The sequence below is a fragment of the Opisthocomus hoazin genome, chromosome 4 (assembly GCF_030867145.1).
Source record: "Opisthocomus hoazin isolate bOpiHoa1 chromosome 4, bOpiHoa1.hap1, whole genome shotgun sequence".
NCBI classification, from domain to species: domain Eukaryota; kingdom Metazoa; phylum Chordata; class Aves; order Opisthocomiformes; family Opisthocomidae; genus Opisthocomus; species Opisthocomus hoazin.
In genome coordinates, this window is record NC_134417.1 from 63,853,649 (window position 1) to 63,867,597 (window position 13,949).

A 13,949-nucleotide genomic window follows, 5' to 3' on the forward strand; every position below is an offset into this window, starting at 1 on the left:
TGCCAAGGCACGTATCAGACTGGATGGGTTATTAGTTAGGACTATTCTCATGCTGCTGTTCGTCTTTTCTCATTAACGTTTCTTTCTAGTTATCAGTCCAGTATGGTATGGAGGAAACACCAGCAGAAGCAGGAAATCTCTTAGTTTTGTACAAGTTATATATAGTTCATGGAGTAAAACGAGTCCTACTGCCTTGCTTAAAACCTATTTATTTTTCCTATTCATTCTGCGTGAATTTAGAGATCGATCCTATGGTCATGCATTACCATGCATTTGGCTTTATGCATGCAGTATGCATGGCTTTATCTATTGGGGAAAAAAAATAAAATTTCTTAGATGCACTTATAGAGGAGGAAATTCCAGCGGTCTCTTCTATGACTTTTCTACCCAAATTTAAAGATCTATTTTGGCACTGAGATTACAGACACTCAAACAGGTCATCGGTGTATAAAATCAAGTTGTACTGATTTTTAAAAATTGTAAAAGTGTGATTCACTCTCTAATGGAAATTTAGGATACCTCAGAAAGAATTGTTCTACCCCTTGACTAATCAAAATTTATCACACATTTAAAAGCTAATTTTCCAATGAAGAGACTACTTTCAACTGCACAGTTTGGTCATTTGTACATAGGTACTATGGTGCAATTTGCTGCAGGCTTATGCCTCGAGCTTAATTCTGTATGTGTCTGTAGCCTTAATTATCCTATAAATTACTTTGAAATCCCCAGGGGAAACCTTCCTATCGAAAGCCACATTTAGTTTTGATTTATTTCTGCAAGAGCAAAAATCAGGCTATGGAACGTGAGTAGACACAAATTCCTGACCACATATCTCCAAAAGATGTTGAGCAGCAATTATGTTCTGTATTTTGACCTTTGAACCAGCACTGCCTTTTTATTCAGTTCATTTACCAATCTAAGTCTTTGAGGTCAGGAATAGGTTTGATGCTGGCTTAATAGTAACAGGGCTCATTCATCCCTTGTGATGTTTTGTTTTGCTCAGGATTGCCTTCTCTTTCCACTGTCATCTATGTGCTTATATACCTTCAGCTTCAATTCCCCACTATATCTGTTTATTGTCTGAAATGCTACTTTCTCAAACCACAGCTTTACTTCAAATCATATAATGCCCTCTTCCCTGCCAAAAGACAGGCACATAAGTGAATGTATTCACTGGACTGAGAGCAAGCTCCTGCAGACTTTTACTTGTTACCCCTTTGCTACCTCGTCTTGTATCTTGTCTGCTCTGTTGACTTATAACAGCGTTTTAAATGCAACTGGTACTTTTCTTTGAGCTTCCCAAGCAATTATCTGGACAAAACTGTACAGGTGGATAGTGAGGACTTTTTTGTGCATTCCCTGCCTGTTTTGCATGGCTAATTTTGCATATAGCACATAGCATATTCTTAGATGTTACTGAAAGTACACAGAGCATGGAGATGTTAGATGTAGAATTTCTAGTAATTTGGGTGGTATCAAGAAATGAATGTTAACTATCTATTTTTATCTTCTGATCTGTTACCTGCCCATTTGCTTTTTCTCCTGTGAGAAGATTCATCCAACTTTGGGTAACTAAATCAGATGGATAAATCCATCAGAAAGTGCAGAGCAATTTAGATTAGATTAAGCTTTGCTTTAAATTATTTGTGGAGATCAGATCTATAATGTTAGATACCAAATCCAGAAGACACTATTTTGTGTAACAACGACATTCCTGGGTTTCGGTTGGGAATCAATCTATGCAGTTCCTTGTATCAGACATTTAAAGGAAACATGACCAACCTTCTCAGCTAATGTATTACATATGCTGAACTTTTAAAATGGCACAGGTGTATTTCAGATTTAGCATTTTTATACAACACAGTAAGTTTAATTATGAATGTCTGTCTCTAGTCATCTGGACTGCAAGATATGAGTAACATCTGTTTCTCTTGGTAAGATAAAGTTTGAAAATTGTTTGCAAATATTTTAAAGGAGTCAAGAGTCAAAAAAGAAGAAAACAGATCTTTGAAAAAATGAGAGGGGACTTTGGAACATCACATTCATTGTTCCTAAATTTCTTGGGAAAGGGGAATATGTAGAGATGCAACATTAAATTAAGTGTAGATTAGTTGCAGGTAATAAGTATGTATGCGCCTGGAACAGGGAAAGGTGGTAGGGAGGGAAAGGATTTGTAATTTGGTCTGGAAGTTACTCTGTTGCCTTCAAAGAGGTTGAAGCACTTCCATAACCATTTATTTGACTGAAGAGTTTTAACTGGGTCTTGTTTAGAGACATTTGTGATACTGAAGAGTTTAAATGTGATGCTTCTGTAGTCCCTACTTGATCTAGAATGCAACACACCTTCTCCCGCTGCCTGGAACATGAAGGAAAACTCTTGATAATGGCCAGTTGCAATTCGCTCTCACAGTTTCTCTAACTTGTTCAAAGAAAGCCAAGTGTAAAAACAAAGAAACAGCGGCTAATTTGCTTGTTTACACTTCTTTTGCTAATTGTAACTGTCTTTCCCCTCTCACAAAAATAACATGACAGTATGTATAACAGTAAAGAGATTGTTTGCTGGTGACTTGCAACAATATCAGTTACTTGTCAGTATTTACCCAATACTGCAAGTGGTGCATGGTTTTAATAAGCAGGCAAGAATATAGATGGATAACTCACTTTGCCTCTTGTTTGTCTCCCTAGTAATATTTATGTTCTGGTTACAAGAACTTAAGAACTTTTTTTATATATATATATTTCATTTTAAATTGGTTAATTTTAGAAGTAAATATTTGAAGTGAGGCACGTTTTATTGCTTTTCTTCTCTCAAAGGTCTTAAATATACACTTGAGTTAGTAATGTGATACAGTTCTGTTTGGGTCCTCTTCATACCCACTTACGGAAATAATTAATAACAAAAAAGATAAAATGACCATTCTAATTATATAAGCTATACAACAACAGCTTTTAATAAAATATAAAATGAGTGTAAAGTGGAAGGCACTAGTCTGCTGAACCTATGCCACTAACCAAATAACACTTCAACTGAGGCTTGTGAACAAATCTAGGTCTAAATTTTTAAAAAACATTTTGCATCATGATCCACAGAGAGACTTCAGCATCATGGCGTTCAAGGTTATAGGGGTACTGAACAGCAAGAAACTTCAGGAGGTCTTTTTGCATATATAGCAATTACAGTTTAAGGATCTGCGAAATGAAAGTTTGTTACTAAAGTTGCAGTAATGCCTATATTGAATTCTTTGTGAATGATCTAGTAGCACTAGGAATCAGAAAAGTGTCTGTGACCTACAGTAATCTTTCAGGAAGTGACTGTATCATTTAAAAATTAATAAATATCATTAGTTTGTAGGGCTGGCCTAAATTTTTAAGTGTAATTGGTTGACAACTATCTGTTAAAGTGTTTTTTTCAGTTATGGTTATGGAAAACCATTTTTTTTCTCAGTACACTGGCTCGATTTTGTCAATCTTTTCCACTTTCTTCAGAAAACCTGTGATATACATTTCTACTGAATTTAATTAGCTCAGAACATTATTTTTTATAAACTGATAAGTGCGTTAGTTTTGAGCTCGATTTTCCTATGCATCAGTCATCCTAAAGACCTTGAACCCTTTGTGTTGCAGAGAAGGTTTCCCTTCTCGGGAAAGGAAACAATGTCTGCATGAAGCTGTGTAGGAATCGCAGCCCGTCACAACCAGGGACACCTTTAGGGTTTGTGACAGGGGTATAGGCAGGTTGAAGGTAACTTCAGTGAAAAAAGATTATTTGTTTATTTAGTAAAACAGCTTCTCGGAATGAATATTAGTCTTTCTCATGTAACACTTCTCCCAAGTAAGTTTTAAAGCAGATGCAAAGCCCATCAAGTATTACACGTCGTTAACTGATCTCTTCACTCTGCACCAAAGCTACTCTATGGTGGCAGTTTTGTGTGTGTTCCTGGCAATATGTTTCTATAATTAAGCTCAGCCCCAGTCACAGTATGAGTGAAGAGGTTGATTTTTTCTGCTCTCAAAGGAGTCACATTGGAAAGGAAGTTGGGAGGTGATGATATGACATCTGTTCTCCAGAAGGACCTGCAAATCCTGTCCATGTTAGAATCCATAAGGAATAGATCTTTTCTACAGTCATTAGAATGTGTGTCTTTGTGGGAGAAATGAGTCTATATGTTTTGTCAAAGGTACGGAAACTGTTATATTGAATTTGACGGTACTGTCGTCCTCTGCCAGATGGGGCTAGATGAAGTTGAAAAAAGTCCATTATTAAAGAACAATTTTCTCAAAAGCTTTCAGTGTCTTTCACCCCAAACAGGGTGTAATTTCTGTCCTTAAGCAGAGTAAAGGGTGTCTATGATGTGTTAGGTGTCTCCCCCATCCCATAATAAGAACATAAAAAAACCTCTCCTACTGAGTAATCCCCTCTGGTCTGTCAAGCCCAGCAGCATCTTCACCCTATTGTCTCCAGCAGTGGTAAAAGGAGATGCTATTTAAAGACCAAACATATGAGCCCTGGCTGCCTTTTGCAGCCCATTCCCTTTGTATTCCTCCAGTATCCAAAGTCAATGCATTAGGAATGGTGGCAAGTGTATCATTTGCCTAGTCATTTTGGTACCCGTATATGGACCTACTGTCCACAAATTCATCCAGCTTCTTTCTGATCCTGCTGACACTGTCTGTCTCCACAGCCAGCATCTTCTGTTAGCAGGATGTAGAATTGCTCTGCCTCTTTCATGTAGAAGTAGCTTCATTTATTGTGTTTTCAAATCTCCTGTTAGTCTCATCAAATATCCCTAGTTCTAGCATTACAAAACTTTGTTTAATACTAGTTCAACATGATGTTGCATGTGGGTAAGGCAAAGTTTTGTATGGCAACAAAGTTGTTGTAAATATTCATTATTCTTTATTATTTTATTCTATTGAAAGGAAAAAATGAGCCTTTGTTGTGTTGTTTATAGGACTGGTACTGAACAGAGCGTTTCACTGTGCCGTCTGCAGTGCGGATAGATCTTTTTCCTGACTGTTTAACTACTTCAGAAGCCAGAATTTTATTCTAAAACAGACATGTTAAATATATTTGTGTAGTAATTATAATTAAGGAATTAAAGTTATGATCACTTTAATTGTGTTTTAGCTTCTCTATTGTTCATTTTCCTATTGTGAATCAAGGTTTAAAGTAGAAATAAGTTAGTTTATTGTTAGAACATAACATTTGAAAATGCAGAGACATTTAGAGGGAGAAGATCTTGCTGAAAACCTATATAATATGTGACTGAAGCAATCAGATGAAGAATGGAAATGACGGCCTGCATGAGGAACAGGAAATTAAGGCTATGGTTTCACTTTATCGGGGAAGGCTCTGTTTTAAGGGAGAGACCATTTTTGTTTTAGATCATGAGGCACCACTATGGCAATATACCAACTGTTAACAAAGCAAAGAATTAGTGACCAAGTATTCGATGTATTTGACATTGTGTTTTTAAATAATTTATAGTCTGGAAATCAGGGGAAGATGACACTGAGCACTTGCTTCTCTTCAAAAACATTGTATAGCCATCTCTGTTATTGACCCTTCACTTCCTTTTTTGTTCCAAGAAATATAGTTTAGTACACCTAAAAATAAAAAACAAGTGGTGAAAATTTGATTTCTTTGCTCTTTTGTACTTCTATGTATGTATGAAGATTTATATTTTAATTTTGAACACAGATATGGCATTACTGGCCATTTCCTACTATAGAAAATCTTATGTGTCTGCTTTGAGTCAGTTTAACCAAAAGCCCTTTTGCCTGACTTTTTTCGATCAAATGCATGTGGACTGGAACTTGACAGCTTTACAAATATTTACTGACTTTGCTTGTTGCAACGTACAGTGCTTTTCTGTAGGAGTTCATGACTATCTGTGAATATGCGTGCTGAAAACCGCAATTTTCTCTTATTACAGCTTTTGCAAACAAGACAAGTTGCCCATTACATTCCAGTCCTGTGTGATCACAAAGGAGTGCCAGGTGTCAGAGTGGTCAGAATGGACACCCTGCTCCAAAACCTGCTTTGACATGACAACCCCTAAAGGGAATCGTACAAGATCACGGACCATTAAGCAGCTCCCTATCGGCAGTGAAAGCGAATGCCCGCAATTAGAAGAAACAGAGCAGTGCGTTTCTCAAGGAGATGGTGTGGCACCGTGCATTACGTAAGTTGGTTCATTTCAGTTCTCCCTATACCAAAAGTAAGAATTTCAATTAAGCATACAGGGCTGGTAATGTAATATCAATCAAATCTTTATTAAAGAAAGATTTGCTTATTCACTGCTCTTCTTCAAAGTCTGAAGTTTGCAAAGAGCTGCTATTATAAGGAAATCACTTCCTCCTCTAAATACAAATATATATTTTTCCATTAGTTTTAACTTATAAAAGAGAATGTTTGTGCATATGCAAGCACAGTCAAGACCATAATAAATTAATTGTATTAATTTGTCAGTGATCTTTTCCCTACATAATATTTCCACCAGAATCATTGTTTTCTGAAGCACCTGTCTGTTTGCAGACAAAATGCTGCTCGTAGGAAAGAGGTGATAAACATCTGTTTAGCAAACAGACTTTTTTAGTGAGACTCTTATTCAGCACAACAAAGGCAGGACTGGGCCCCAAATGGAAAGTGTGAGAGGCTAGCAATGACAGTAAATAAATTAACCCTGTTTAAAGTTTAGGAGGAATGACAGCAAGCACTTTACAATTCAAGAGACTGCTGTAATCCTTATCAACTAATCAAGACTAATATTAAAGCCCCAAATGTGCTTTATCAGACTGAGAAGAGTGTCTGGGGAAATGTCATTTGATGTTAAGAATCTTTGACTGTGGTTCATTTTCTTTGTTGAAGAGTTTCCCATCTCCAGACACATTGGGAAGCAGTTTGCTTGATTTAGCCTTAAAGTACATGTTGGGTAAAGAATTCTGTGGCATTTCTTGCAGTTTGTAATCCTGATTGGGGTTTTAACTGGGAGTCACAGATCTTTTTCCCTGCACATTCACTGATTAGAAAGCTCACAGCTTATCATCATTCATCAGTACCCAGCAGGGATGCTTCAATACTGCAGAGCCGTCTTCCTCTTGATGCTGAAAAAGGAACTTACTGAAAGGTTTTTCTGAAGTAATAATAATAATGAAAAAGTACAATTATAGTTTAACCTTGATATTCAGGAGAAAGTTTTGTCTTTCTTATCAAAGATCAACAGGAGGCTTTGGGGTTTGTTTTGGGGGTTTTGGGTGGTTGTGGTTTTTCCTGCTCTCCTCTTCTGGCTCTTACGTTTCTCATTGTACACACTTCTTTGATATTTTGCCTTTGGTTCATATAAATTTTCTAGCTCTAAACAAATGCCAAAAGTCACAATCTTGAAAGTTAGCTTATCTAACAATATGTCTCTGTATATGAAGTTTTTCTTCCATCCAATAAAATATTTATATGTGCAGTGTGTTTCAAGAATTGAACAGAAAAGACGTTCCTAAAAAGTGATAATTTCAAAACTGAAAGAACAGAGGAAAAGTTTCCACCCACATAAAATATCAGACTTAACGCATCTCGGTGTGCAAAAAATGGTGGAGCTCAGGCCTTTTAGCAAATGAGTAAAGCTATCAGGGTGTTTCAGCTTGTATAACAATGCTGTGTAAAATGGCTTCATGATTTCTGAATGACCCAATTAACCAAATTTGATCCAGGTACGGTTGGCGGACCACAGAGTGGACAGAATGTCGTGCTGATCCTCTCCTTAGCCAGCAGGACAAGAGGCGAGGAAATCAGACGGCGCTGTGCGGAGGCGGCATTCAAACCCGGGAAGTGTACTGCGTGCAAGCAAATGAAAATCTCCTCTCCTATTTAAATACCCTCAAGGAAAAAGAAGGTAAATTTGATTCAGTTGCAATTGAATTAGTGTGAAATCAGAGCACGTCAGCATTCCAAAGCTCCTTGACAGCCATTGTCTTCTGACATGAGTGCCTTATTACCTTGCAGGTTACTGTTATTTTCTATTTCAGATGAAAATAGTTAATTGCAATCGCAGAGATTTTATTCTCTATGCTGCAAATATTGGCTCCTAGCTACAAATTACTTTTTCTTGAGATCTACTGAAAAATTTTGTCCAATGTGAAGGGTGTGTCTCAATAAAAAAGAGCATGAGAATGTGGGTCAGAAATCCTAGATTCAGTTCCTTCCTCTACTCTAAATTTCCTGTGTGTGCTGGGTGATGAACCTATGCGGTTTGATGTGCAGATGAATATGTCAGTTCTGGCATGTAAGCTCAGTATAGAAGTATGTAAAAATATGACTGGATTTCATTCTTGGGGTATTTTTTTTAATTTTTTTTTCTCCTTTTCTTGATTTCATCGAGTTCTTAAGTCACTTTCAGGACTTCAAGCCAATATAGTTTCATAGGTTTGTTTCCCCAACTGAAAGAGAGAGAGAGATTATTGCCTGTCACTGTTATAGCTTGTACAGCTTCTTGAGAACAGCTTAAGAGACAAAATCTTTAATTTTTTTGATAATATAGGTACTTAAGAACAATACCGGAATATTTTCTGTTATGTCTGCCTTTGCATACTGTTGCAACACTATAGATTTAGAAATTAGTGAATTAAGCTAAATGCGCTTAGATTGTTAATTAAATTTTATCCCCTGCCATAGCTGTTTCATACCAACACATGTTATTGTTTAAAAAGAATTAAATCCATAAATATAGCCACATACTTCAGGAAAAGCGACATCATTATGCAAGTTGTGTAATACAACATTTAGACCAGAGCTGTCCAAACTGCAGGCTGGTGAGGTTTCTGCTGTGTGTTAGAAGCACTCTCAAACTTGCCATAGAGATAGAGTTTGTGGGGAATCTTAATGCTGACATCCATTTCAGCATGACTTCTCGGATTGGTAGGGTGTGACTTGCATGCTCCGTGGGCCCCCACATCTGTATTTATTAAAGAAGAAGCTTTCAAGCTGCTTCATTTAATGCAAATCAGCTTCTGCCCAAGGGCTTTTAGTAAATCGCCTCTGCTGAACAAAGTTTGGATGCCCCTGCCTTAGAGTAAAGGAGTAAAACCTCCCAGCTGGGGAGAGGTAACAATAAAATCCGTGGCAGCTTACTGTTCAGAATGATGATTAGGATTTTGGTAGGCTGTGAAGTCTCACTGGCTTAGGCGGGTGTGAAATCTGCCCTTATCAGAGTGTGACAGGAATATGCGGAGCCCATCAGGAGGTAATCTCCGCAGGCCCCGGAAAGCTGATTAAAATGTAACTAGTCTTTGGATGCATAAACATGAGAACAGTTTTTCAAGAGCTGAAACTAGGGGTGAAGTGGGGCTTAGTTTAGAAAGGAGCTCTGGGGTGTTTCCTTATTAGGGAAGAGATTTTCAGAAAAGCTCCTTCTCCACTCATCCTCCCTCTCGCTTCCCTCCCATCCTGGATTCCGTGTGGGCAAGAGCTGCTCTCGAGGCTCTCCTAGGAACAAGCAAATCAGTGCCTCTAAAAATGATACTGTTTGAAAACTAGGAGTAATTTGAGGATGGGAAGAAGCCAGAGGGAGACACCTACCAGTTTTAGCCATGGGCAAACGCCTTGGTTTCAGTGTAGTTTGCTGTTGGTTGTAGTGAATGCTGTCTCGGTAAGGCTGCTTTGAAGGCGTCCATTCTCATATACTCACAGTGGCGTTTCCCTGTTATTTCAGAAAGTCAATCACAGAGCAAGTCGAAGGCTAGCGCTGCACCTCTGCTATCGATCACTTTTGAAATAACAGGTACGTGAATTAAGGCCTCTGACCTGCCCTTTCAATCAAAAGCATACAAAGGAGGCAACAGCCCTTTTGGGGGAACTAATTTGGCTGTATGTGTATAATTAACATGTTTATATAGCTCTGAACTAGTTTAAGAGCTTTGTGCATTCTCATGGAATTTCAGATCAGTTTGAAAGTGACAGACCTAAACTAACACTACTGAAGTTCATGAGCCACCTAAGATGCTAAGACGGTTCCCTGTTCCACTCCTGAACCATTGTAGCAAGTGACTGATTTTCCTCTAGATTCTGAGTGCTAGGAATTGCTTCATTGCGTTCGTCACAGCTGCTATTTCCAGTCCCTTTCGTAGATTTAAAACACTTGAGTTAGGGCTCCAGTAAGATTTTGAACTTTTAATACTTCTCTGAACTGTAATCCCTCATGGCATTCAGGTCTGTATGATGTCCTATCAGAATTCATAAATTTTGATTTGAGGAATAAGGGAGAGTATTGGGTGCAGTAATTAGCTGATAATCAAGATTCCTGGAGGCCACTGTCATTCTGCCATTTACTTGCCACTGACTTAATTTGTTTCATCTCTGTTCACCTACTGAACTGGTTTAGTCATGAAGTTTCTCTCACGGCAAGCCTGTGAGGTAGACTGTGTCACCTTTTTCCAAGTACCTTTGAAACTCTCAATGTAGAAAGAGGATGGGAGGAAAGTTGCTTTATGGGCATAGATTTCTTCTACATCTGCAAACACACACTTGTTGCCCTGTTAAACACAGAGGAGCTGCTTGTATGCGTTGGGTTATGCAGTTGCTTAAAGGATCAGGTCCTGAATTATCTGCCATCTTTTGATGACAGCATTTAGCTTTATGCAAAATGAGGGAAGAATATGTATTCTTTCATTGTTGGTCATAATGTGGTTTGGGCTTGAGTTTTTCTCACTTTTTTGGAGTGAGAGCACTTCAGTTGCAGAGATTTCCTTCTGTTGTTTGCTGTGAAACCTGTGCAACAGATGAGCAGAAGGAGGAACATGAAGATGTGTCTGCTTATGCTGATGCAGCCACATACAAATTCATTCTCTTTGCCAGCCTGGTCGTTACTGGGCACTCATCTGTTGAGGCTTCCTGGAGAAGAATGGGAAGGTTGAGACCTCGATAAATGTGTCAAGTGATTAAGAACAGAACTGTGTTTTTTCTTTTCAGTTCTTTTAAAAATGCAGTCATTCGGGGAGGTTTTTTACATGGGTATAAAATATATTCAGCTAAAATTTCCTAATATAGTAGATGAGATGAGGACAGAGTGATTGAATCTCATTTTAGTTTTTAGGTCATTATCTCAAACCTGAAATTATTTCAAACCTGAGTCTAAATTTTTAGTTAGACTGCAGGAGAAAGAGAGATTATCAAAATGCACTCACTTTTCTTTCCATTTTTGGCCCCAAATTTGGTCAAATTCCACACAGAACTTGTAGTATTACACACAGTCTAATCAGCATTCAGCATCACTGCCAATGAATAAAGAACAATCTTTATTGCTGCCACAGGAGAGTATGAAAAGACAGAGATAAGACAAGGTTTTAAACTGTAAATTTCTGCATCCAGCATCATCTTCTCTCAAAACATCTTTTCTAAACAATAAGGAGCAAAAGCTGAGCTCATTTGTACTTTTTTGATGCTGGAAGAAATCCATTGAAATTAATGGGAGCAAGATGTTCGTAAGACACCCAGTCAAGGCTAAGTTTCTTGTTTTTATTGTCATCTCAAAGAAAGAATTCTGAGTAATTCTGGATGAAATACACACTGGGTCTTCAGTGATGAAAACATTTTTTAATAATCTGGAATATAGCTTGTCTGTCCTACTGTTGAATTCTGTTGTTTTAAAAACGATATATAACTGATTTGGTAGCAGACATTTGTAGGTTACTTATGTTCTAAGAAGAGCGTTTGAAAAACATTTTGGCATATCAAGAGATTTATTGATACCACTTACCAGTCCCCAAAGCACTTCTTTCTTCCCCTGCACTGTAATGAGTGATGGAAAAGGCAGATATTTTCAGTAGGTGTCATCATGCCAAGTCTATTTAACAATGTTTGCTGAGAAGACCTAGAATTCTTACTGGACACATACCTCCAAAAAGATTTGAATAGCATTCCTATTACTGAGGTCATCCTCTTTAAAGCCAAACACAGTCACAGTTCCTCATATTTTAGAAGTTCAGGACTATCACAAATGGATTGCGACAGTAGCAGAGTAGTACCTTCTATTGGCAGACTCTTAAAAAAATCTGGTTGAGCTATGGAACATCTGTGAAATGAAAATCTGCCAATTAAGTCTTCCTGATGAAAGGTCTTTTTTATTTTTCTGAGTAATATCCCATGAACTAGTGTGATGGTAAGTGCTTTATCCTGATGCAGGCTGGAGATGAAGCAAGGCATTCCCTGGAATGCTTTCTCTGTTCCCTGAAGCAAGGCTGTGTCTCAGGGGTGTAAATGACCCTTAATTTCAACTGTCTCACTTGGGCAATTCCCTGATTAAATCAAGGGTAATAAAGTACATTTAGCAATTACTTACTGTTTTTCTTTTTTTATTAGAAACTATTCAATACAAATTCAATTACAGGAAAACTATGTTTATTTATATCCATGTTCTACACAAGATATGCATATTATATTGATTATCATGCATGTTAGGTGCACATGTCAAACTTCTTGTGAAATTCAGTGTTCTATTCTAAAGTTTAATTCCGGCATAGCATTATGCAAATGTTGGAAAATTTGTTCTTGTATTATTTTCTGTTAAGATATTGGTGAGCTGGAGGCAGTAATGTCAAATGATTATCTACCATCCTAATGCCTTCATTATGTGGAGCAATACAGTATAAAACTGTGCCAAAGGAGGCAACGTGGGAAACCAGAACAGGGAGGCCATTGATTTTTTCATTCCCTTTTCCTCTTAAAAAGTGAGAATTAAATGCTTTTTCTGTAACCGGAAAGACTGTCTGCTTAGAAAGTCTGAACGAAAAGAGACACGCACATCTACAAATGAGACCATACTTTAACAATCTGATATTTGCTTTAACATTATATCTGTTATTAATGATCTCATCTTTCAGAAGGATATTTTGTCATAATCTGAATTTATTTCAGAATATGTTTCATCAGAGAACTCTTTCCATCAAAAGAGATTATTTGTAGTGGTGGCAGAAAATTAATGAGGTAACGTTCCTGTGAAAAAATGCTGAGGGATGAGAGTGTTTAAAGTTAAGGAATTGCATGTTTCTTCAATCAACCAAAATGAATGAATATGGCAGATTTCACTTTGCCTTCTAGCAGATATTTTCTGCTTAGTTGAATATTTTGTGAAGTCTTATATTATGAAAGAAAATAAAAATCTTGCTTGTAGTGAAATGGTACATTTTGGTTTAGAGTTCTGTGCCTTACTGAGGCACCTTATAGAGTTGTCCTACTACTTGTGTAACCTGGGAATTCAAAAGAAGAAAGTATGGAAGGAGCAAGGTGATTTTGGCCTCTTCCAGGGCTTTTTGACCTTTAAAGAACAGAAGAATCTGCTTTCACGAGTGTCTTTATAGATTAATAATACTTTAATTAAAAAATTGATTGTCTTGTGCAGAGTTTTAATTATTTTAAATACATTATGTATATATATTTATATTATATGCAAACTATATATGTATCTGAAATAAACCTTTCTTGAACTAAAGCTGCGACTGCACAAATCTTATTACTGAGTGTGCACTTGAAGGTCTTTAGAGTAAAAGAAAAAACAAAATTTTTTCATAGTTTTAAATGTGTTTCAGGTTATAGCTTAAAATAATCTTCTAAATATTAATTAACCAGGCTTTTGAAGGTAGAGTATCATGTAGGAGCAAAGGGATTTGTACAGCTTTTTGTTCAGTTTTAACTGAAGACATACTCAGTAAGACAGCAGGACATTGATTTACACAGAGTGCACTGTGAGCAACCATTGTAAGTAACATAAGCTATCCATTAAATGAAAGGACTAGATCCCAGAGAGTGCTGCAATATCTACAGTCTTCCTGACTCCACATAATCGGATTTGGCTCTGTTGACGTGGAGAGTAAACTGGCTTCTGTTTCATTTTTTCAAGAGAGGCATCTTACCATCACTTCATCAGACTAAAATGATGATAGCAGCCTTTCTGAATGAAGGA

At 37.2% G+C, this 13,949-nt stretch overlaps 1 protein-coding gene across 1 annotated transcript in view; it reads left to right on the forward strand.

Annotated features, from left to right (window-relative positions):
* The window catches only part of THSD7A (thrombospondin type 1 domain containing 7A), a 314,907-nt gene that overhangs the window by 189,824 nt on the left and 111,134 nt on the right, over positions 1–13,949 (forward strand). The window contains exons 5-6 of the mRNA XM_075419258.1: positions 5,937–6,185; positions 7,708–7,889. Of these exons, the coding sequence (XP_075275373.1) occupies positions 5,937–6,185; positions 7,708–7,889 (431 nt within the window). The remainder of the gene's footprint in view (positions 1–5,936; positions 6,186–7,707; positions 7,890–13,949) is intronic.